Here is a 26,555-nt window from a genome sequence, read left to right on the forward strand (position 1 = left end):
ATTTTTTATTGTAAAAAATAACTTTAAAATTGAACCGGGTGGTTCAGCCCAAAATATTATTAGATAAAAATAATCAATTCGAACTCAGTAAAATATTTCTTAGGTCCTGGGTCCTGGGTCCGGATTGAATTTTGGATCATGCCGAATTTTGAACACCCGGTTTGCTGCATCTATTAGTATACTAACGTCTGTCGTTAGATATATTTTTGTTAAATTATAAAAAATTAGAAGCATAAGTAGTTGGTGTAAACGCGCATCGATATGGTCAACAAGCTTAAAGACAAAAACAAGCTTAAGAAAATGACAACGTTAAAGACACCGACAGCTGCCCGTTCGTAACGGACACGTGTCTTCGGCCAACATCACGTGGGGCACGTGTCAATATCTCATTGGCGTTTACCTTAATCAGTTGGAGCATCTCTGACGTCAGGGGAACAATGTTGACGAATCTAACCCATGGTAAAGGAGCGATAATTAAGGGAATAATCATGTAATTATATAGTAAATTATTTAGTAATTAACAATTTAACAGTGGTATTGAAGCTCGCAGTATTGCTATATAACGGAGTGAGAGCCAGAAGGACAAAACCAAGAGCGTTGAGAGATACACACTCACCTAAAATATTTTGTCTTCATTTTCTAGTGAGCGTTAGAGAGATTTTCTTTGTGGTTCTGGTTGTGATCATCATCTTCATCTTCTTTTCCCCCCTCTGTTACACCCCGCTTCTCTGAATCCCTTTCTGTTAATCATCTGTCTTTCAAGTTAATGATTTTTGGGTTTGTCTTTTAACTGAAACCAAGAAGCAAACTTAGAAAGGATTTAATTTCTCGAAAGCCAGGTGTTTTCAGAATCGAGATCCAGGCTTAGTTATTTTTCTTATTTTTGTTTCTCTGAAATCAGCAAAGAGGGTTGTTTTTGATCCCTCAAAGCTAATTTTATTTTTAATTTCCCGGATTTGAAGAGGTTGTCTATTTAAAATCTCTTCCATCCTTTTTTTTTAATCATCTTTGTAGAAAACATTTCTTTCTTCTTTTGTTTTTTCTGTTATTATTTCTGTTGTTGTTGTTGTTATTATCACCACCTGTTGTTCAGTTTTTATACAGAGACGCAGGTTTAAGTAAGTAAAAGAAAAAAAATTATGGCAGCAATGATGGATTTCTACAGCAACACACAGCTTCAGTACTCAGATCCCTTTAGAGGTAGTGAGTTAATGGAAGTTCTTGAACCTTTTATTAAGAGTTCTTCCACAACACCCTCACCTTCACCTTCAACTTCTCCTTCTCCTCCTTCTTCAACTTCATCTCCTTCTACCTCTTACCCTTCTTCTTTCTACTTCCAATCTTCTTCTCCTTCTCCTTTTCTCCCTCCCCAACAACCCTGTTTCTTGTCCAACGGTTTACCCATGACCCAAAACTTGTTGGGATTCGGGACACAACCAACTTCAACTGCTTCAACAACTTCTCTTCTTGGACTGAACCACCTAACCCCGTCACAGATCAATCAGATCCAGGCCCAAATGCAGATCGAGGCCCAACCATGGCAAACACAACACCTCAACTCCTGTGTTAGCTTCCTTGGGCCGAAGCCCATCCCGATGAAGCACGTGGGGTCAACAGCTTCAAAGCCCACGAAGCTTTACAGAGGGGTGAGGCAGAGGCACTGGGGAAAGTGGGTGGCTGAGATCAGACTCCCCAAGAACCGTACAAGGCTCTGGCTCGGAACCTTCGACACCGCAGAAGAGGCTGCTTTGGCTTACGACAAAGCCGCTTACAAGCTCCGCGGCGACTTTGCCAGACTCAACTTCCCTAACCTCCGTCACAACGGCTCCTCCGTCGGCGGTGAATTCGGCGAGTACAAGCCGCTACACTCCTCTGTCGACGCAAAGCTTCAGGCCATATGCGAAGGCCTCGCCGAGATGCAGAAGCAGGGAAAGACGGAGAAGACGAAGCGGTCCAAAGCAGGCGCTGCTGGTTCCAAAGCTGCGGTTTCTAAGCCGGCGGCGGAGGACGTGAAGGCTTGTTGCAAGGTGGAAGAAGCCGCAGCGTCGCCGCCCCCCGAGAGCGATGGTGGTTCGTCGGAGGATTCTTCGCCGCTGTCAGATCTGACGTTTGGTGATGTTGATGACGTTGGGGATAATTTTAATCTTCAGAAGTTCCCTTCGTATGAGATTGATTGGGATTCTCTGTGAATTTGCTAATAAGGCCGTTGTTGATGCATGCATAAATAGTAATCTAGTTGTAGAGGGTGCCGCTGCAATGGAATTTTTGACACTTGCAGGGCTACTCTGTTTTATTTTATTTTTAGGCCCTTCCATAGATCTCATTATTCTGTTCATATGCTGTAGAAATCTCTATTTGGTCACAGCTGGTTTTTTTCTTGCTGCTTGACCTGGGTTTTATTACTTTATTATTATGTAAGTTTATTTTCTCTATAATTCCATTCTCCCTTGTAAGTTGTATCAAGCTTATTGTACTAGTCATCTTCCTTGTTATTATTAAGCATTTTTAAGAGATAATATAATACTAGTAATTATACTATTGTTTCAAATTCAGGTGAAGTCGATTTTACGTAAAATTGATATATAATATATGATAATTGTTAGATGATTTGACTGGTTTGACTAAATTTTTATCCAACAATTTTTAGATATTAATTTAATGTGATATTAACTTAAGGTAAAGTCGATTTTTCTTGAATTTTCACGTTGTTCCAAAAGTTTAATTTACGAAAAGAAATACATCTAAATGATGAAAGTGTGAACACGGAATGGCCAGCGTGGCTGCGTGGGCAGAGGTGTATTACTATTTTTATTTTATTTTATTTTATAGTATTTGTTTTCACTATTCAACGAATATTCTGGCATATGCATTCCGGAATGAGTGACTCACGTGGTAAGTGTTGTGTGACTTCATGTTCAATGAACCTTCCTCGGTCTTCGCTCCTTCCCCAATGCTGAACCACAGAGCGCTAAAGAAAAGCTTTCACTGTTTCACACACTTCTTTCAACTTTCTCGAGTCCCCATACCTAGCTTCCTCAACAGCTTAGGGAAATTCATTTCATCAAAATTATTCCTCAATTAATTAAATATCGGCATTATTAAAAATATTAAACATAGGAGAGTTCGCGGATTCAGGTAACTCGATTATTCAACCGAGAACTAAATCAATTATATTGGTTTTGAAATCAATAGGTAATTAAATATAATTAGATCTGACTCGATCATATTTGATCTAACGTGATAATATTTAATCATAATTAGTTTGAGTATTAGTTTTGGAGAGTAGAATTCGAACCGATGATTTTTTTATTAAATAATAAAATATAAATTTTAATAATATATATATAATTTTTTACATTAATTAAATTGATCAAATGTAAAACCTTATGCATTGACACTCTTGTATATAAAAAAAAAAGAGAATGAGAAAAAACAAAAGAACAAAAAAGAAAAAAAAAAAAGAAATCAGGTTCTTAACAGTAAGAGAAGACAAACCACTTCTGGTGGCTGGTGTCAAAGGTGAACCTCATCAATTTCGCTACCTCCAAATCCCATCTTTGCCAACCGATCTGCCACGACATTAGCTTCTCTCGGGATAAGCTCAAAACGAATATTCTAATCCCTTCTTAACTTCAAGTCAAAGATCAGTTGTATTACTTCTTTTTCAAGATGTCAGAGTGGAACTTGCCAACCAGTCACTAGCTCAAAAGCTACTGCGCAATCTGTCTCACAGACAACAAGCTTAAGACCCGCCTCCCAAGCCCAAGCTAAACCTTTCCATATACTCCACAACTCCATCTTAATGACACTAGATCCAAAGGAATATCCTGAGCATCCCATTACCCATTGACTGGAGTTATCGCGAATTACCCACCCAAAATCAGCACAATCATCCCCCAAGTTCACACTCCCATCACAATTTAACTTCCAAGCACCAGGTTCTGGCGGAGACTAAGACAGAGGTTTTAATCCCTGGATGCAACACACTCGATTCTGAGTTGTATATTCAAAATCCACCATGCACCTGCGAGCCTTGTATGCAATTGATCCAGCAGATCCAAAAACTCCCTGAAAATTATCCATATTTATGTCTTGCCAAATTGACCATATTATAGCTGCAAATTTGGAACAACCTTCATTGAGGAGGCCATGCTTGAACCAATCATGCACCTCGTGAGAGCCAAAGAAACACACATCAGAAAAACCTAGAGAAACCCAAGTTGATCGCACCACTTCACAATCCCGAAAACAATGAAGAATCGTCTCCGGAAGTTGATTGCAACGTGTACATAAGGATGAGGAGGAGAGATGTCGCCGAAAACGCAGATATTGAGTTGGTACAGCATCATGAAGGCAAAGCCACACTAGGAGCCTCAACTTTTCAAGGACCCGCGCCTTCCAAAGCCAAAGCCAATTGATATTCCTATCCCAATTCAACTTATTCTGAATTAACCATAAATATCCTTGTTTAGCAGAGTAAAGAGTGTGCTCCCAACTCCAACCCAAATCACGACCAGAAGTCAAAATATGTACTAAACTAAGAATGTCTTCCCTTAAGTCCCTAGGAATAAAAGAGTAAATCCTCTCCAAATGCCAAACTCCATCACGATAAACATCTTCAATGGTCAAAGTAGCCTCACAGATATCAAGAAATTCAACCCTCGCACCTACTGGCCCAGAGTGTAACCAAGAGTCAAACCAAAAATTCTTAGAAAGAGCTCCCACTTCCCAAACAAACCCTTCCTTTAATACGGAAGCTTAGTGCACAATAGACTTCCATATATACGATGAAGAATCCATTGCTTTAACTGCAAATAGGTTTCTATTCTGGAGGTATTTCTGAAGCATAATCTTGACCCACAGTTTCTCTTAATTCATCAAAATTTGCCAAACTAGTTTTTCTAATAAAGAAAAATTGACCAACCGCGACTCCCGCAAAGAAAGACCTCCAAACTTTTTCGGAGTCGTCAAAACTCTCCAAGATGCTAAATGAAGACCACGGTGATTATGACTACCACACCAAATAAAACTTCTAGTAATCTTATCAATGTTAGAGCACACACCTGATGGAAAAAAGCTTACTTGCATCCTATAAATAGGTATAGAAGATAAAACTGATTTAGCAAGGCAAATCCGACCAGCTTTATTAAGGAAGCGACCTTTCCAAGATGCTAGCCTATTAGTAAGCTTATCAACCACATCATTAAAATCAGCTTTAGTAACTCTGCCATGCTTGAGGGGGACACCAAGGTATTTTCCCAGAGAATTAGCAAATCGGATAGAAGAAATACCAGTGAAGAGATCCTTGCGTTGTCTAGAAACATTCATAGAACAGATAGCACGAGATTTGTCAAAATTCACCTTCATACCAGATGCTCTGCAAAAGGTGGATATAGTGTCCAAAACATGAAGCACTTGAGATTTCTTCTCTTTACAAAAAAGGATAAGGTCGTCTGCAAAAAGGAGATGGGAGATTACAGGACCTCCCCTAGACACGGTCACTGGTTTCCATCTACCAACCTCCACTTGCCTAGCAATGAGGCAACTCAACCTCTCCATACAAATAACAAATAAATAAGGAGACATCGGGTCTCCTTGCCTCAAACCCCTCTTTGGCTGAAAACCATCCAACCGGTTAACATTCCACATTAGAGAAAGGGAGGAAGACTTTACACATTTCATAATAAGAGAAATAATAGTACCTGGAAAGCCAAACATTAGGAGAGATTGCTCCAAAAACTCCCAACTCACCCTATCATAAGCCTTTTCTAGGTCAATTTTAAAAGCAAGAACACCTTTCTTTGATTTGGTTTTCTTCATAAAATGGAGAACTTCCTGGGTTACAATGATATTGTCTGGGGCACCCCTTCCAGGAATAAACCCTCCCTGTAGAGGGCCAATGATATCTTGTAGAAAAGGTCGTAACCTCTCCACAACCACCTTAGTTATAATCTTGTATATGACATTACAGAGGCTGATAGGACGAAACTCTTTCATGCGAGACGGGTTATCAACTTTAGGAATCAGCACCACCAAAGTGTCAAACAGAGCACTATCCAGATCAAACCCAGCGAAAGCCTTCTTAACAAGTTCCCATACCTCTGTACCAACCACTTCCCAATATTCCTTGAAGAAAAAAGCCTGAAAACCATCGGCACCTGGGGCCTTAAAAGAGTTCATGCCTATAACCACCTTCCTAACCTCTTCTTTAGAAACATTTCTTGTGAGACTTTCAATAACTTCACGAGATAAAGAAGGTAATTCCTGATTCCCCATCACATCAAGTTCTACCTGTTCCACATTACAAAAAAGATCTCTATAAAATTCAATTGCACATTCTTCGAGTTCTTGCGGATCAGTACTCCATCTTCCATCCTCCAAAAACAACCCCTGAACCTTGTTACGCTTCCTCCGTATAATGGTTTGCATATGAAAGAACTTAGTATTCCTATCTCCAAATCTGACCCAGTGCTCTCGGGATTTTTGATATCAAAACCACTCCTCTTGCATAAGCAGATTACTATATTCAGCCTGTAACTCTCTTTCTTCTTGTATAAGGGATAAAGCATCAACTCTCTCCATTCTCTGTTGGATACTGGTCACACGCCTCTCCAATTCTCTCTTTCTTTTAAAAATATTCCCAAAGACATCTCGGTTAAAGGCCAAAGCATCATCTCTGACCTGAGAAAGGCAACGAATAGGATTGGGTCTACCCTTGTCCCAAGCACCCCTGACCACCAACGAAAAACTTGGGTGATAAGACCAAGCTACTTGAAAACGAAAAGGTTTTACCCCGACTCTTCTATCATTACCTTGACATCGCACCATAATGGGACAGTGGTTAGAATGCATCCTCGCCAAATTCTGTACATAGCTTTCCGGAAAACGAAAACACCAAGCATCAGTAGCCACAGTCCTATCCAGCCTCTTCGAGATGAACCGATTATCCTGCATATGTCTGAACCAAGTGTACAAGGATCCATGAGCTCCCAAATCAATCAAACCACACTCATCTAGGAGAGCTCCAAACCGCTCTGCCCTTCGAGAGACAAAGTTCCCACCTTTAACCTCAGATGAAAGAAGGATCTCATTAAAATCCCCAATAGCTAATAAAGGACCTGAATAATTTCTGGAAAAATCTGTCAAAACCTTCCAAGCTTCCTCCCTTATGCTATGAACGGGACTTGCATAAATTGCTGTACAGACCCAAGAGAAACCGCCATTCGAAAACTCAACACACACCACTTGCGAACTCGCTGCCACTACATTGCAAGATACTCCGGGCCATGCAGAGAGCACCCAAATACCTCCACTATGCCCATGAGCTTCTTCAATATGAATATGAGTATAACCTAATCTGTTCCAAAAGACAGCCACCTTTTGGAAAGTACAATGAGTCTCTAAAATGATAAAAACGTATGGATGAAAATTCTTTACCAATTGTTTCAGATGCACCCGAGCCAGCTTATTACTAGCTCCTCTCACATTCCAAGCTATAATGTTTGCACAATCCATATTAATATTACTTGGAGTGAGACCCACACCTCAGATTATTTGAGGGTAGTGAGTGGGGTCTCCATTGTAACCACACTGTGCCCATTCTCAACCGGGGAATTCTGAAGAGAATTAAGCCTTAATCTCTTTAAATTGCTTCTGAATGGCATTTTAGAAGTCCCCGCACCTTGCGAATAAGCCCCTGCCCGTTCTGAACTAGGTCCTTGCTTGCCACTCGTCACACCGTGAGCAGAGGTAAAACCTGACGAAGTTAATTTAAAGTTCCTCGCTTGTTTTAGCACTTGATTGCCCTTACTTATGTGTAAAGATGATTCAACCCCATTGATGCCTTTCATATCAGGTTCTCCTTTAGCAACATAATTAGAAGATTTATCCACATAAAATTTTTTGGACTTATCCTGGTCATGCCTACCCAAAAAGACCTTCTTGCCCTTTGCCTTTCTTTCCACCTTGGTCCACGTTGTATCCCCTGCATGTGCCCCTTCCATTACATGCACTTCCTTATCCTTATTCTTCTCTATCCTAATTGTAGCACTACCAAAAACAAAAGGCTTCTCAATATTAGAAGAAAATGGTACCTGATCCATCTTCTCATGATCTTGTTCCTTGTCTTCATTCACCCCTATTTCATCAATGTTCGCCGAAATTGAACTAATCAATTTACAGTCCACACCAACATGCCCATAACAACCACACGTATTGCAGACCAACTCAAGGCTTTCATATTCAACATCCAAAACCCTCCCATCCACCTCAACACTACGAGTAATGGGAACGCCTAAATCAATCTCCACACAAACCCTCGCATACTTCCCTCTTGCTGCCATCTTAGTTGCTACATCGACTTTCACTGGCTTTCCCACTGCAGCGGCAATCCTCAACATAGCCTTCTCATGGTAGTAACGAATCCCTAAGCCGTAAAAGCGTACCCATACCATGGTGGATCCAAAAACCTCCTCCTCTGAATAGAACTCAGGTGACCATGACTTTACAGCAAGATAGAACCCAGATATCATCCAAGGACCACCAAGTAATACCCTCTCCCGATCTTCAAAAGCATCAAACTTCACCAGAAAATAACCATTTCCTACATCCAGAACTTGAAACTCACCCTTCAATCTCCACACTATACTCAACTTATGCACCATCGCCGTGTAACTCATATGCTTGCCCAAGACTTTGACGACGATCGCTTCCTTATATGGTACAGATAACGCCGCCAGCCCTTCTTCTGAGAAGATGACCCGAGGAGGATGCGAATCCCCGTGGTTCCCTTTGATCACCTTGGCTAACCTCTCTCCATCTAAAGCCTCATTCCGAAGCATAGGAGACAGAGACTTCTGTCCAGTCACCATGTCGCGGAGGGAAAACTTTTGAAAGCCATGTTTTTCCTTGGAAACCCTAGTACCCTCCTCCTTCTCACCAGATACAAACCCCCGACGCTCTCCCCCCTAGTTCTACCGCCGGCATTATCGGTTACCTCACTGTGTGTCACCCTCTTCGTGAACCTCCCGCTCACTCCGTCACTCATACCTAAATCCTAACAAAAAGAGTACAGAAAGAGTACCTTACACTAATTAACTTAATTCTTATAATTGTAAATTCATAAATATTTTATTATTGTTAGAATATTATTGAATTATTAGTTAATATTACATTATTATTATTATATTTATGTGATTTTTTTTTAAAAAAAAATTTAATTTTTAAATTTTTTTTTAAATTTTTATCTTATGAATCCAATTATTCAATCTAAATCAATTTATTCTTAATCAATTTGATTTAGTAAAGGTACACACAAAAAATGTTAAAATGAACTAATTTAAATCAATTATAATTTAATTGGTTCAATTTTTATTTTACTCCAAATCTAAACCGATTCATTTCGCCAATACTCTTAAAACATGCGCCAAAACCTCGTTATAGTAAGAGGATAATCAGCTTATTATATAACCTACTTCCTGATAATAAGTTTCATATGAAGGCATTATTTTCAGAATAATAGAATTGCACTATGTTACCCTTTCTTGCTTTTCTATTGGTATCTAATAAGCAATAACATCTTGTTTGTTTATTCTACATCATAAAAATTAATTTGTCTTTTGATACTCAATTTATATTTGAATAAAAATAACTACCGTAATTGTTTTGCTTACAAAAATCAGTTTCGAAAAGAATAGTTTTGATAATTAAATTAAATGACATGCTTTAACATTAAATTTTTAATTTTGTAGAAGCTTCAAAAGTTACTTTTTGAACTTTTAACTTATGAAAAATAATAGTATTAATGTTTGGTGTAATTTTTAAAATTAAATTGTAACTTTCTAAAAAATTTTTTAAGTACTTATAGAAAAATTAAAAAAATGACTTCTTTCATAATAAAAATCTTTTTATCATATTTCTTTTAAAATAAGTATTTTTAGAATTAAAAAATTAAATATAAAATTACTTATTTATAAGCTACTTTTAATATAAATTATTTATCCAAACTGGACCATAGTCTTGTTTGAAGCTGATATTGCGATTCGAACAAAGACACTCCGACTTGAGTCAGTGAGTATTTTTATATGTTAATCAAAATTCACTACAACATTTTGGGTCTATGACCACGATTTTTTTGGTCACGATAAAAAATCGTGACCATAGACCCTCTATGGCCACGGTTTTTTAGGGTGACAAAAGAAAATCTATGGCCACGGTTTTTTTGGAAAGGGTGACCATAGAGTACCTATGGTCACGGTTTTTTAAAAAAGGGTGGCCTAAAAGGGTCTATGATTACGATTTTTTACAGTGACCAAAAAAGGTCTATGGTCACGGTTGTTTACAGTGACCAAAAAGGGGTTATGATCACGATTTTTCAAAAAAGGGTGACCTAAAATGGTCTATGGTCACGGTTTTGGGGTGGCCTAAAAGGGTCTATGGTCACGATTTTGGGAGGTGGCCTAAAGGTGTCTATGGTCACGGTTTTTTACAGTGACCAAAAAGGGGCTATGGTTACGGTTTTTTAAAAAAGGGTGACCTAAAAGGGTCTATGGTCACGGTTTTAGGGTGACCTAAAGGGGCCTATAGTCACGATTTTGGGGATGGCCTAAAAAGGTCTATGGTCACGGTTTTGGGGGTGACTTAAAGGGGCCTATGGTCACAATTTTGGGGGTGGCCTAAAAGCGTCTATGGTCACGGTTTTGGGGGTGACCTAAAGGTGTCTATGGTCATAGTTTTTTACAGTGACCAAAAAGGGTCTATGGTCACGGTTTTTCAGAAGGGTGGCCTAAAAGGGTCTATGGTCACGATTTTGGGGGTGACCTAATGGCGTCTATGGTCACGATTTTTTACAGTGACAAAAAAAGATCTATGGTCACGGTTTTTTTGGAAGGATGACCTAAAGGGGTCTATAGACACAGTTTTAATAATTTGAGTTTGAATTAATTAAAATTTTTATGTATTTTTTTATTATTTTAAATATTTTTTCTTTTTAAAATTAAAAAATTTTAATAATTAAAAACTAATAATAATTTTATATAAAGGGGGGATCATCGCGTTTAAATTCAACGGGTTCAACTAATTGAGGTAGGGGGTTTAATTTAAATGGTTTTAATCTAAGAATGCCTACAAAGTTTATTGAATTACTGCAAATAGGATTAATGGCTATGAGTAATTGATTGATTATATGAATGTTGGATTGTGGTTGTGATTGTGTTTGGTTTTGTGATTGAATTGATTATAACTAAGTGTGGTAGATGATTGGATTATTGACTGTTGGCTGTTGAAATGGTTGTTTGGTATATTGCTATGGCTGTAAAAGTGACTCGAGACTAGTTGAGAATTGTGGTTTTGACTGATTATGTATAATTGGTTGAGGCTGAGATAATCATTCGATATATTTGATATTGAATTGAAAATTGTTGAAGAATTAGGACCTAAAAGACTAAACTATTATTAAGAATCTGGTTTTCAAAATAGAATGGTAACTTTGAAGACGACCCAGTAATTTGCTAGTGATCGAAATGGTATGAGATTAAAATCTGAGTAAACTTGAACAAGTGTAGTTGTTAGGATTTAAATTTGAAGGTTTCGTATTAAATGAAGAATTAGTTATGATTTTTCAAAGTTAAGCCGTGAAATCTGATTTTCTGCCTTTAAATGAAAACAGTAACTTTGAAAGGTTGTAACTAATTATGTAATAATCGGAATTGTATAAGACTAAATCTGGGTTAAACTTGGGAATATAAGGAACTAAACTGAAAAATTTGAGACCTTTTTGTTAAGGAAAAGTCTAGGGGGCCAGCAATTTTTGTGTTTTCTGGCCAGCACTTAAGCATCAAAACAAAAGTGAATGATCTCCCACCATTAGATGTAATCTCACACCATTAAAAATACTATTGATGGCCAATTGATGGTTATAAAACACCAAAATTGCTGCCCCCTAGCATTCCTCTTTTGTTAAATATACAATTTATGGCGAATTTTTAAAGTTAGGTTGTTAAATCTGTCCTGCAGCGGAAAAGGTCAAACAAGGTAGTAACTTGTTTATCTTGCTACGACTTCTACAAGTTGAGTTTTGGAGCGAAACTAATTTTGTTATAAAATTTGATTAACTTGGTTTATTGCTTTAAAGCTTCAACTTCCAATAGGGTTTAAGGATTGGGAGTTGTAAATTTTTGAATATTGGTGGTCAAAGCTAAAAAGAAACAGATTTCAGCAAGCTATGCATCAACTTCCAATAGTTGTAACTCTTAGAATCGAATAGAAATTGGGTTGCAACCAAGACACAATTGTTTCTGGATGAGCTAGGAGTTTCCAAACCAAAATTTAGCTTAATTGGAGTTTTGTAATAAAAGTTATTCAAATTGAAAGGTACTAAACTTGTTGGTTTCTAAAACAGATTTTGAGTCATTTTTACTTAACTTTCAGGTTATGTAACTTCTTCTTTAAAAATGGTATTAACCCATAACTAATTGAGAAAGAAACCTGGATGAGTGAAGTTAAATTATATTAATTTTTAAGGTCATTGGATTTAACTTGGATTTTATATGGAATTTTGAATGTTGTACGCTACTGCTGTTTTTTGTTTTAAAGACACTGCAGTGCAGTCATGGTTTAGCGAGCTTGATCAAAATGTTGTTGCAACAAGTTAATCCTAGTATGAGTGCAGAACAAGTGCAAGTAATGATAGAAGCTTCCCAACAATCTCCGCCTGATGCAAGTAGTGCACCAAATGATGCGTGGCGAAGCATTCCTCCTTCACTAGGATCGAACCATGTGTCAAAAGATATGGAAGTAAGTACTGTCAAAATTAGTAGTTAAATTAATAGTGGCTGATTGCTTAATAGTGACTGATTGCTGTTGATGTTAATTTTATTGTTGATTTTATTGGCCTTAAGCGAATCTACAATAGAATCTAGTTCGTTATCAAATTAAACATTTCAACCACTATATAAAATATTTGCACTATTTTATCAAATTAAAAAGATGTTACATGGTCATCAAATTGGACATTTGGCTACGTATTGAATAGAAGAGTAAGAAACTAATTACGAACTAAGATGCATAACCTACCATTGTTTCTTTTCAGAAGGTATAGAAAAATAGATAAAGCAATAATAATATATGAAGGTGAAAGGGTAGCAATCAACATTGAATCAGTACTCAGTAATATATAGCAGTAATATATAGCAATCAGAATTATTATTATTTTAAATTTGACTTTGTCTATTGATTTCACACTCGATCTGATTTTTCTGTTTCGCTGGTGTTGATTACTTGATTTGTTTGATGGGTTGGAAGCTAATAATAGTATTTCGGTATTACCTTGTTTTTTAAGCTTCTATTTTGGTTGTGGTTGTTTCTTTGTGTTGGATTTTTTTCAATTTTAAGCGACTTTAACAGGGAAGTTGAAGTTCCACTCAAAGATAGATTAAAAACATATAAACATTACCAAATGACTCAAAACCTTAGCAAATGCTCCTTGTTATTTAGTGTGTACTAGCTATTATATGTGTGAGGTATATATGTTTTTATGATATATTTTTTTTCCTAAGTTGAAGAAGAATAAATGTAGGTGTTTATGTCTAATGTGACTTTATTTTGCATGTTAATGAAGCAGGTGCTGAGCTTTCAAATGGTAAAGTGGCTAAAACAAAAGTTCTCGAACGTTGAGAAGAAAGAATAGCAATACCTGAAACAATCTATCCTAGCAGAGTCTAAGTTGTATTGCTCTCATGCCTGTGGAACAATTCTGTTAATAGTGTCTATTTAGTGTTAGTGTATATATCGCTGTATAAAACTAAGATTGAGACAAGTGTATTCACTCAACTATATTGATATGTTAGCTGGTTACTTTAATTACAACTTATCTTAATTGTTGATTATCTTTTTTTATTTTTAGATTTATTTTGTAATTATCATCATTTTGTGATGTGATTATGCTTAAAAAAAATTAAATTTCATAAAACAAAATAGGCTATGGTCACGGTTTTGTGGGGTGACCATAGATAAGCTATGGTCACGGTAAAAAAACCGTGACCATAGATAAGGCTATGGTCACAGTTTTAAGGTGGGATGACCATAGAGGCTATGGTCACGGTGAAAACCGTGGCCATAGATAGGGCTATGGTCACGGTTTTAAGTGGGGTGACCATAGAGGCTATGGTCACGGTAAAAACCGTGACTATAGATAAGACTATGATCACGGTTTTAAGGTGGGGTGACCATATATAAGGCTATGGTCACGGTTTTAAGAAAGGGTGACCATAGAGGCTATGGTCACGGCCAAAACCATGACCATAGATATGGCTATGGTCACAATTAAAAACCGTGGCCTAAAGTGTCAGAATTTGAAAATTGTAATCGTGATCATAAAAACTGTGACCATAGATAAAAAAACTGTGACCATAGATCTATGGCCACGGCAGAATAGGCCACGGTAAAAAACCGTAATCATAGGTCCAAAACCGTGGCCATAGATCTATGATCACCCTTTTCACTAGCTATGATCACTTACTGTGACTATAGACTTTTTTTTTATATATAAATTACTTATTTATAAGTTACTTTTAATATAAATTATTTATCTAAACTGGGACACTCCGACTTAAGTCAGTGAATATTTTTATGTGTTAGTCAAGATTGTGTGTTTTCCTTTATAATATTTTTGAGACGTTATGATATAGCCGTTTTACGATTTTAATCTCATAATTTGGTAACGTCTTTATTTATTTATTATCTTTTATAGTTTTTAATTATTATTCGTTAAGCTTTATTGAACGCATAATTGGATATTTCATATTATCTAAACCTTGTCCATAACAAGTCTATTATTTTCTCCTCAAATATAAGTATATAACCACTTGTTTTTCAACAGATCGTATGAAAGATATAAACACTTTATTATAAGTGATGATGTTCCTAAAAAAACACACACTGATTATTTTAATGAAAACACTCAATCCTCTTATCTCTTCATTCTCTTATAAATTGCTATCTTCTTATCCTTATGACTTTAATCTTCTTTTATCAATCAATGAAGCGGGGCCAACTGCATATATAGTCCAATTCAAAGATAAGATGTCATTAACAGGGTGAAAAGATCCTTAGCGAGGATCCGTTTTTGTTCAACCAAAAAAGAGAATTAAAAAAAAATGAAAAGAAAAGATGCAACATGCAAGCCTTCATATCATGTCTTAGTCTAAATGTCTAATACAATACAATATATAGTCTGGTGCCTTCGTGCGATGTAAATTGCTGATAATGACTAAAGACAATTAAAATGAAGAAAAAGAACCAAATTATTTTTTTTTGTTTACCCAAATGGTATCCCTCAATTCGACAAGTTAAGAATCAAATTATTTATTGTTAGAATTAGATAAACAACATTTAAAGATCTGTAGTTGGTTAATAAGTTGATGCAACAAGCAGGATTTAAACTCTTTGACATTTGTTTAAGTGGACTAGTAAATTGACCACTTAATCGACCCATGGTGATTTGTTCTTGAAGTTATTATGAGCTCCACATAAGCTAAGGCCTAAGCTTCGTTCAACCCTTTTTTTCGGTCATAGTACAGGGAAAACCCCCTCCTACTAACTCAAGCGAGTTTTTCTAGAGATTGGATTAGGCTTAGGCCCTTTTCAGCCCAAGATAATACTGTAAAAATCTGTTGGTGGGCCCAAAACAAATCACTATTTATCTGTTTAAACAAACACAGGAAGCTGACCCAAAAAAGAAACAATGGAAGCATGACCTAGATAAAAAAGAAAACAACACACGAAGAATTTGACTCCCTCAAAACTTTTCTTTACTTTCCGAAAAGCCAATCAGTTTGGGGTCATCACTGATTCAATATATCCTGAATGAATCCAAAAGAAAAGCCCATGGATCTGAAGTTTTATTGATTATGAGACCTCTAGTTTTGAAAGACCATTTTGTTTTTTATAAAAGAAAAAGTCTCCTTGTTAAGACTGGGAAAACATCCCGTCCAAAAAAAAAAGTTTAGAAAACATAAAATATTAAAAATAAAAGAAGAATGAGACGGGGAGACCCCCACTCCCCTAGTGACTAAAGGTTTGTCCTAATCCAGATTGACTCTAAATATACACTGAGTCTATTATTTAGACTCTAATCCGATCCTAAACTCGATAAAATCTAAACATTTTCGTGTCACAATTATAACGGATAAAAACCGTGCCTTTAAAACTTTAACAATAATTTATAAAAAAAACTTAGAGTAATTACCTAAATCAGTCCCCAAGAATTTTAAAAGCGGACACTTTAGTCCCCAAAAAAAATTAATACACAGATCAATCCCCAAGGTTTTACTTTGACGGACAAATCAGTTCCCAATTCATTTTTCTTGGGAACTAAAATGTCCGTTTTTAAAATCCTTGGAGACTGATTTGTCCGCCAAAATAAAACATTGGAGATTGATCTGTGTATTAATTTTTCTTGGGGACTAAAGTGTCCGCTTTTAAAATCTTTGGGGATTGATTTGGGTAATTACTCAAAAACTTATTTATAAAAAAACTTAAGATGCACTTATTTATAAAGAAGAAACTTGTTACCGAGAAGTTGATATCTATATTTGAACTTAAATTTGTCCATAAATTCTAATTCAACAAGTGTGATTAAAAATAAAACAATAAGCTTATAATTAATATAACATAATATTGGAATTAATTTAAAAATATATATATTTTTTAGTACCCTTAAAGTGTACATGGGTCGGGTGAAGTTGAGTTCGTTTTGATTGGATCCGGCCCTAAATAATGACCGGGTCTATTTTTAAGACCCGAACTCGGCACTAGACTCGATAAAACCACACCAAATTAACCCCTAAAATATTCGAATCCGGGTCGGGTCTTCGGACCAGACCGGACCATGTACACCCCTACTAGTAACTAGTGCATGCCAATGCAATTTTTTTTTCATTGGCAAGTTTCTGTACTATGCTATACTATATACTGCCTTCATTTAAATATTTTTTATTTTAAAATTTTGATACGTTTATAATTTTTTTTGAGTGTCTAATACATTTATAATTTAATATAGAATATGAATTATATCTAAAATTATTTCAATTTCTAGTATACCAAAATTTTAAAATGGAGTAATGCTCTTTGATCTATTATCCATTAGGTTCAAAGAAGTCAAATAATTGATGCATTGAAAATTGTTCTCCAGAAAAAAACATAAAAGAAAAAAGGGCAGAAAATTGTTGTTTTATTAAGAGATTTTTTAAAAATAGAAATAAAACAAAAACTAGCCATTTTTTTTCTCTCTATACTGTGTAGTCTCTAACATTTTTTTTAACATTCCAACCAACAAGATGACCGAAGATGAAACTCCAATTAAACAAAAAATAACAAATCAGGAGCGAGACTTACTTCAACGAAGTGTTAAGAAGGTGTGGAAAGATGAAAAACGTTTCTTTGATACCACTGCTCTGGTGCCAAGAGTTGAGGAATGGATGCAAGAAAATGAAGAAGAAGTTGGCAACAAGACTGACACTGATATGGGGAGTGGCAAAAATGAAGGAGAAGGCTACAACAGGACCTACGCTGACATGGTGACTGGCGGAACTGAAGAAGAAAATCGGAATCGGACATATGCTAATATAATGACCGGTGAAGCACTAGAGTCGGATGATGAAACCCTAGATTCCAAAGAGGAGGAGAAGCACGAGAAAGCTGTATCTGAAATAGGAAATATGGATAATGAGACAGAGGAGCAGAAAAAAGAAAATAATAAAGCGGATATTATAGTAGAAGATATCGGTCAGGGGCTATTCAACATAGTTATAAATGAGGAAGCCAACAGGGAACTATAAAAATCATTGTGGAGACCCAAATTGTTAAACTCATGGGAAGGAAAATCGGTAATGCAGCAATGAAGAGGAGGATTGAAAACCTGTAGGAAAGGTTGGTTGAGCTCGATGTTATAAACCTTAGGAATGAGTTTTACTGAGTCAAGTTCTATTCTCAAGAAGACTTGAATTTTTCTCTTTTAAAAAGATCATGGAAGATATATGATCACTACTTAGCGATAAGGCTTTTGGAACCCGATTTCAACCCTCTCCTAACCATTGTTGATAAGATCACAACATGGATAACACTTTTGGGACTACCTATAGAGCTCTACAATGAAAAAATTCTCAGAAAAATTAGAGGCCTAATAGGAAAAATATGTAAGATAGGTTACAACACTTCACACTTATGTAGAGAAAAATTTGCTCGATTATGTGTGGAAGTTGATTTAACCAAGCTTCTGTTGGAAAGGTATATGGTGAATGGAAAAATTTATCAAGTGGAATATAAAGGCATTCACCAAATATGTTTTACGTGTGGTAAAGCTGACCATGAACAAAAAATATTGCGCCATATGGAGGGAAAGGAATGAGACAACTAATGAGGCCAACAAAGAAAAAATTCTTAAAAAAGCAGAGGAAACTAGAGCGACAAAGAAGCACACAGAGCAAGAAAAGAAAACTATCCAACCAACAAAAGATAAAGGTAAGGTTGTGATGGAAATAGATAGAAACAATTTTGGTCCATGGATGGTGGTTCAAAAACAAAGAAAAAGCAAAAGAGAGAATGGAAAAGATGGGGCTGCCCAAGCCATGGGGAAAAAAAAGGAAAAAAATACTATCTCCAATTCAAGATTTAGTGTCCTAAACACATATGCAAATTTCCAAGAAGAAAAAGCAATGGAAATGAAAAATCAGGAGGATTACAACAGAAACAAGACCACCAATGCACAAGCCAAAATTAGCAACAACAGAAACCATCAAAGAGCACACAATAACAAAGAGTCACACAACAAAAAAAACATCAAAGAGATATACACCAAAGGAAAAAACATAGACTAACATGCAAAAGGAAATGGCCAACAACAAACAAACAGATGGCAACAACAACAACACATATAGAGAAGTAAGTGACAAAAACTACACACACAAGATGACTAAAAACAACAATGATAACCATATGAAGGAAGACAATATCATTAATCTAGAACTTATTGAAGAAGAATTTGAAGGGAAGCAAGACAAACAGCCTCAAAATGGAGAAGATGAACCCCCAAATACAGGAGAAAAGGAAAGATACATAAAAGAGGTTATGGAAACTGATATGAAAAAACTAATCAGGGATGTCTATTTCAAAATACCTGATTATAGCATTTTGAGAGACAGAGAATCTGCTGATATGCAGATCAACTAAGCCTTTCCTTGATTTGATGTTTATTCTCTCATGGAATGTGAGAGGAGCGGCTAGCAAGGCTTTTAGCTGCACCTGTAAAAAGATTTGCGAACAGTATAAACCTGACCTGGTTATTCTTATGGAAATGAAGATTAGTGGTGAAAGAGCTAAGAATGTTTTATGAAATTTGGATTTCAAAAATTATATCATTGAAGAAGTGGAAGGGTATGTTGGTGGAATCTGGATCCGTTGGAATGATAATGCTTTTACTATCACCATTTTGGAGACTAATAATCAATTCATTCATGTTAAGATCGAAGTGCCTGGTAAGAAAGATGAATTCTTAACAGTTGTGTACGCTAGTCCACCCCTTCACATTAGAAAACTCCTTTGGCCGAGGCTTCAAAACATTGCTCGATGCATTTCTAAACCTTGAGTCTTGGTTGGTGATTGGAATGAAATCAAAGAAGCAAATGAGAAAAATGGAGGCAGCCTGGTGGATACCAGAAGCTACAACCAATTTGTCAATTGGATAAACAGCTGCAGATTTATCGATTTGGGCTTTATAGGGAGTAGATATACTTTGAAAGACTTTGTATGGAATGGATATGATAGAGTCTTTAAAAGGCTGGATAGGGCGCCCTCTAATACGTAATGAAGGCTCAAGTACCAAAAAGCGGTTGTGAGAGTTCTTCCTAGAACAAACTTCGACCATCACCCTCTCCTCATAAAGGACAACACCGACATCAACCAAAGAGAGAATAGATCTTTCAGATTCGAAATTGTGTGGAATTTTCACCCGGAATATGAATCCTTCTTGAACAACCATTGAAGAAAATAGAAATAGTAACAATCTCAACTCGGCCTTATCCAACGTTAGAGAAGAGCTCAAAAGGTGGAATCCGGAAACGTTTGAAAACATCCTTAAAACCAAAAAGAACTATTTTAAACAGGTTGGCAGATACTCAAAGAAGCAACAGCTACGATTGCAATCGTTTTCTGGATGAACTCGAAGCATCCCTCAATAAGGAGCTCAATGAGATTGACGGAAGAAAATCATCGGTTCGGAATTTTCACAAAAATAATCTCATCGAAGTATAGATCCAAACCAACAATTAACCCTCAATCAAATTTTAATTTATTTGTCGCAATGCGAACCAATAAAAACCGAGAGTATTTAAATCTCGGGCTATCTCTCAAAGAAATTGCAGGGAAGTGTGCATCTTTTGGGGGGGGGGTTTAGATTGATGAACAAGAAATGTAAATGTGCAAGAAAGTAAAGCTAACAACTAAGATAATATAAATACTAAAAGACACTCATGACAAGGATTAAGAGTCAAGATTTCTTATCCTAGACCATTGACCACAACATGGTAATTACAAAGGGTTAATTCCACTTAGTTATCCTCTAACATCGGAGGGTGAAGTCAAGTGGACATAATTGATCCTAAAACCAACTAACAACCCTAAATTACCAATCACACTGGACATCAATAATATCAAGGAACCTAAGTCCTCGATACCAGACCAAGAGTGCTAAAAATCTACCATAAAACTAAGCCAAATATTTTATCAAACACTTGCTGTGCAGAAAAATAAATCATGGTAAATTTCATGAATTAGTAAAATATACAACTACCCAATGCAAGAAAACAATAATAACAACTAAATCAAGCAACCATAAATATAAAAACATGAAATTGCATTAAATGAAAATCAAAATCAACAAGAGTTCATAAACATAAAAGTGACCAAATTGAGAAATTAACAAGAACTAAGAAAATTAAAGAAATAAAACAAGAAAAAGTAAAGAAAACTACATCAAAACAAGTATTTATCCCTAAATATAAGAGAAAATTAAGCACAAAATCCTAAATTCTAGAAAGAAGAGAGAGTTTCTCTCTCTAGAAATCTAACCTAAAACATGGCTAAAATTAAACTATGACCACTTGGTTCATTCCCCCTTCAATCCCTGGTTCAATAGCATTAAAAATGGGTTGAATTGGGCCCAAAATGCTTCAGAAATCGCTGGTCACGTGTTTCCTTAAGTGAGTCACATTTTTTTGTGTTCTACGTGTGTGGGGATCTTAACACATGTCCGCCATAGAAAATTGTATATCATTTTGAAGCTCCAGTTGTTAGCTTTCTAATGCCACTAAAACCACCTCATTTAGAGTTCTATAGCTCAAGTTATGATCACTTTAGTACAAAGAGGTCAGGATTGACAGCTCTACAAATCCTTCACTTCTTCATGAACTTCTTTACTTTTGCATGATTTTCCTTCATCCTTCCAAGCAATCCTTGCCTCCTAAACTTTAAATAACTTACCCAAACACATCAAAGTATCAAATGAAATAGAAGTGAAATTAAAAATAGCAATTTTAAGCATAAAAAGCATGGTTTTCATCACTAAGCACAATTAGGAGAAATTCACAAAACTATGCTATTTCAATGAATAAATACAAGAGAAGTCAATAAAATCCACCCAATTAAAGCAAGTCCTAAGTTAATATCCTAATTTTTGGTTTCAGCTGTCCAGGTGTCACAACCCCAGGTAATATTGGGTGAATCCTTTTTTTTAACACAGGTGTTTCGCGGTCTTCCTTTGTTTTAAACCATTCAACCAGCTCATGCGTTTGACTGTTGACAATTCGACTCTGTTTCCTGCTGTCATTCATTCCCGATTTCAATCAAAGTATGGTACACAAAAAAATTTATTTACTAATATATATCCACTGACCCACTAAAGTATATGTTTCTTTAGGATAATTGTTTTTTTTATGTATTTGTTTATATATATAAATTATAATATATATTTTATTTATAATTTATAATCATAATTTATAATTTATATTCTTCATTCTCCATTGTGTTCTACTGTATGCTTTTGTTTGTGCATTTAAGTAGAGCGACACTCACGGTGTAGGAACCCACACCAACTAGAGAAATACTTCTACCTTTTACAGAGAATTTCCACTTTCGTGTCTAGGAAAGAACCTCACTATCGATTTGGAATGTCCCGAGCAACAATCGAAGAGGTTGATCATGCCTTCCACGTTGGGCATCATAGCGATGAGGCCAATTTCAACATTCCTGCCTTGCCAACCGACGTCATTTTGAAGATTTTTCTTTGTTCTGATGCAAAAACGATAGGAAGGGGGAGGTGTATGTCGCGCGATTGGTACGACAGATTGAACCGGGAGAATAACATGGTGACTCATTTCAAATCGGTTGGTGGGAAAGCAGTGGTTCTTCACTTGGACAACCCCCTGAGAGATGCTGATTGTGGGAGGCTTTCCATGTTTGTCTTTGAAACTCGTGTAGCCGTTCCGGTTGCGGCTCCTCTGGAATGGACCTGGTTTTCCCTGGTGGGAACAGACTCCGGCAAGGTATGTGCAAGATTCTCAATAGACGGTCATTCGAGTTCATTGATCACTTGGGATCCGTTGGGTTCTTGGAGGTCTGTTATTGCTGATCCCGGGTCTAACGGTTACCACTATAACCACCGTGATGACTGCTCTGCTTATGCCTTTCTCAGCATGGTGGGTTGTGATGCTTATAAGATTCTCAGTCTGACGAAGCGTAATCTGGCAAGTCCTGGATACGACGTGCAGATGTATCTCTCGACTACGGGTCGGTGGAGTAGCGCTGTCCGGACCCTGCCAATGATCGATAGACTGAGCAGTGGGTATGCCGTGGTCAGCAGCTGGATTTTTTGGGTCAATTGTGAAGGTAGATTCACGAAGACACCGGTCTCCATGGTTCGATTTGCAACTATGGACTCCGCGTGGGATGAGATAGAGATAGGCGCAGGCGCATGTGTGGATCATCCCACCTTGATTGGCCACGATGATTATGTGGATTTAGTAACGTATGAGCGGTCTGCTTTGAGATTTGGAGTGCATGTCATGATCATCAACCTTAGACATATTGGCGCAATGGCGTGCGTTCGACATCTCTTTATTGGTGTCGCTAACATGATGGAAACACCCTCTTTGAAGATAGGCCGCGATCTCCTCGGGATCAGCCACTGTGTCTGCGGGTTTGACGATGCTGCGGCGTCGCTTGATGAGGTTGTTTCGGTTGCCCAGTTCCGCTCCATTGGTCTGAACGACGGAGTTGTGAAGTTTATTGGAAGCATTACATGGCCTGGAGTTGTTTTCATCAGGGGGTGCATGGGGTTTTCTATATAAGTCTGACTATTGCTGATTATCGTGTTGTTCTTTTACGCGATGTGTTTTCCTCTTTGATCCAGTTAGTTTTTTGTATGCACTTGCTGAACAAGTTGGTGGTTTTCCAATTGTAGTATTTAGGTTTGGCCCCCGAGTTTAATGCATCATTTTCCGGGGGCTGATGGGTTTGATATGATTTAGAACTTTTGTCTCCATGTCTCTTGATCTATGAATGTTTCATGTTTTATTTATCTTTTATAAATCCCGCTTTTTATTCCCTGGTTATCATGTAACGTGTTGGGTATTGTTTATTGGTGATACTAGACCTGGATTTGGTGGTTATGATAATGGTTGGTTTGGCCAAGTACCTTGTGTTGCGGTTACTTTTCCTCTCTTTGAAACATATCGTAACTTACTCACAGCCTGCCTGCTCCGTTGGGCTGCCGTTTTCAACCCGCCATTTCAATCCAAATGCATCAATAGATGCATCATGATTCTTTCAGGCATAACCGGCCTTTTCTCCTCACATGGGCCCAATCTATTGCATTTGTAACTGTGGTTTGGATTAGCATTGGCCCACACTTAAGATATGACCTAATCCTACTGCAACGACCCCCCCTCATTTCGTATCCGCTTGAAACCCTTGCCTCGGCCATCGCTCGCGGCTAACAGGTTGGCACAACAATGCCTCTCTGTGATCGTACCGCCGGTCCTTCTTTTCGCCGTTATCGTGGCTATTGCTCCTCACCGTGGCCAGGACACTTTTATTTTGCATTTTACCTCGGTAATTCCTGATTCATCCCTTCTATTGTTGTTTTCTTTTTTATTTTTTTATTTTTTTCATTGTTCTCACAAATTTAACCCCCTCCGACGGTTTTGATGCTATGCTCGGTTTGTGTTGTTCAAGAAATCTCATTTTCCAACATCATGCATGGAAAAATCTTTTGTTTCAACTAATGCTGGACTATCCCGTTTGTTGATTCCGACTAATTTCGTTGACCGCATCTGTTAATACCATTCACTTTTGAGCTACCTCTTCCGCGCTGCAGCTCTGGCTTTTGTGCGGCAATGCTTAGTTAATGAACTTCGAGGATATACGCTTTCCTGGCGCTGCTTTCCTTGACTGTGGCCTTCTCACTGCGCAGGTTATTAGTCAACTATGCTTTTTGCCTATAATGATCATAGTTATAATAATACCATCAAATATTATTCATCCTCACTAATAGTTAAACACAGGATATCCTTTTCTTGCAGTAAAGATTAGGGTGATGCAATTAATAATTAAAGACTTATTTTTATCTTTTCTTCATCATCGTATCACGCATATCACGCATTATACAAATGAAATGACGATTAAATAGCCACATATGCCATATGACATATTAAAGAATCGTTAAATTGACATTTGTCAACTAACTCATGTAACACAACAATGATTTCTATGGATTTATTAGTTCAGTCTCTGTATATAGTTATTATATCTTTATTTTACAACTACAAATCCACCGTGACTTTGATTCCGGGGGAAAAACATAAAAAAACCACTTTTTATTGAACCAATATAAATTAAGATCCATTTTTTTTATTTATCACTTTTTTATTGTCTATTAAAAATTAAGATTTAAGATTTAGATTTTAGATATACAACATAGTTTTTAAAAAAAAAAACCTGATTCGTTTTTAAAATTAAAAAATTTTAACAGATTTTTTACAAACCCAATATGAATTTTGGCAATATTTTTTAAATGCTAATCAAACTTGCATAGGGACGGTTATTATAGACATGATAGCATGCGCTAAAAGAAAAAGAGCTGTATGTGGTGAATTCATGTATTCTCTGTTTTGATTTTCTCTTCTAAGTTTTTAAAGATCTTCTTAGCCCAGATAAAGTTTTACATGTCTTGTTGTTGCAGTGCGTCGTTTTTAATTGGGACTAAGGCAATGTGTGCTTTGGCAAGAGATCGAAAAACAGTTTGGGCTTCTATTCATCAACCATGCAGTGAAGTGTTTGAACTCCTGGATCAGTTGTACTCGCTCGAAGGTGGCAGAACTGTTTATTGTCGCCAAGCTTCTGAGGCATATGAGGTACCAGTCTACCAATCTATTCACTTTTGTGCACGTCATAATCTTGCCTATTGCAACATGTCAGTTTTATTCTTCCTGAGATTGTGTTCTGATCAGTCGATATTTTATACAATCATGCTTTTATATAACTAAATGTTCCTTTATGCATGGCAAAATCAAGTTGCACTGTTGATGATCCCTACTAATCTGATTTAGGTTGCATATCTTTACCTATTTAACGATCTGATTTAGCTTGAATACATTTAGCTTATTAGGCCATGACTTCCTATTTGCTGAATTCCCCCGCTAAGCTAACATTGGCAGCGTAACTTTTGCTATTCAGATTTGGTGCTGATCATTAAACTGGTTAACAACCGAGTAGATGAAATCAACCAATGCCTCTACGCGTCCTCTGATTTATTTTTGGCTGACAAGTATATTCTTTTGCTCCTAATAATTTTTGTTTCCCAAATTTATTCATTTGTTATTTACTTCTATGCTTATCTGTTAGCCCAGCATTTTCATTGCAAATACATTTACATATACATCAACGCTTTTGAAATCTGTCACAACGCTCATTTTTGACTATGACGTTCCCGTACCTTTTTTGCTTGGTTCCTATGCATCTCTCCATGTATGATACATCCATCCGACTTCCCCATTCATCTAATCTTGCTTCCATTTCAATATGCTTGGTGATTCAACGCAATTAATTAGTTTAGGTCTGTTCTATTCTTTCCTATCCATCCTGTTCAACCCTATGAATCTCTCGTGACAAGATAGATTCCTACCTGGAGTTAATGAACTTCATTTTCCATACTTGATTCAACACTTACTGTGAATTACATTTAATGATACTTTATCTTCTTTTAGTCATACTTATGTCAGGTGTAATTAAACTAAGTTATTATGAATGCTATTTTTAGTCTTCAGACTACTTGGTTGCTGACTGATCTCATTTCATGATCTGCATTTATTGAGTACCTGTTTCTTATTAATTTTTGTCGCGCTATACTCCAAAGGCGGGAACTTTTTCTTCTTCAAATTTTTTAACTTTGTCTGATTCCTGTGTATAAAGTTCTCCCTATATTGTCCGTAATTAATTCTGAACCGTCG

General features: G+C 36.6%; 3 protein-coding genes across 3 annotated transcripts in view; 2 read left to right on the top strand and 1 right to left on the bottom strand.

Moving 5' to 3' along the window:
- On the top strand, positions 569–2,492 carry LOC107606132 (ethylene-responsive transcription factor RAP2-13). Its single transcript, XM_016308119.2, has one exon. The coding sequence runs from the start codon at positions 1,140–1,142 to the stop codon at positions 2,187–2,189; it is 1,050 nt and encodes a 349-aa protein (XP_016163605.1). The 5' UTR covers positions 569–1,139; the 3' UTR covers positions 2,190–2,492.
- On the bottom strand, positions 6,490–7,515 carry LOC107607868. Its single transcript, XM_016309766.1, has one exon. It carries the CDS (start codon positions 7,513–7,515, stop codon positions 6,490–6,492), a length of 1,026 nt encoding a protein of 341 aa, XP_016165252.1.
- Positions 24,332–26,555, top strand: part of LOC107606133 — a 5,177-nt gene continuing 2,953 nt past the window's right edge. Inside the window, exons 1-3 of the transcript XR_002350558.1 lie at positions 24,332–24,520; positions 25,289–25,519; positions 25,715–25,873. The gene's annotated coding sequence lies outside the window, so the exon portion shown is untranslated. The remainder of the gene's footprint in view (positions 24,521–25,288; positions 25,520–25,714; positions 25,874–26,555) is intronic.

Source organism: Arachis ipaensis, chromosome B07, assembly GCF_000816755.2.
Source record: "Arachis ipaensis cultivar K30076 chromosome B07, Araip1.1, whole genome shotgun sequence".
Taxonomy (NCBI): domain Eukaryota; kingdom Viridiplantae; phylum Streptophyta; class Magnoliopsida; order Fabales; family Fabaceae; genus Arachis; species Arachis ipaensis.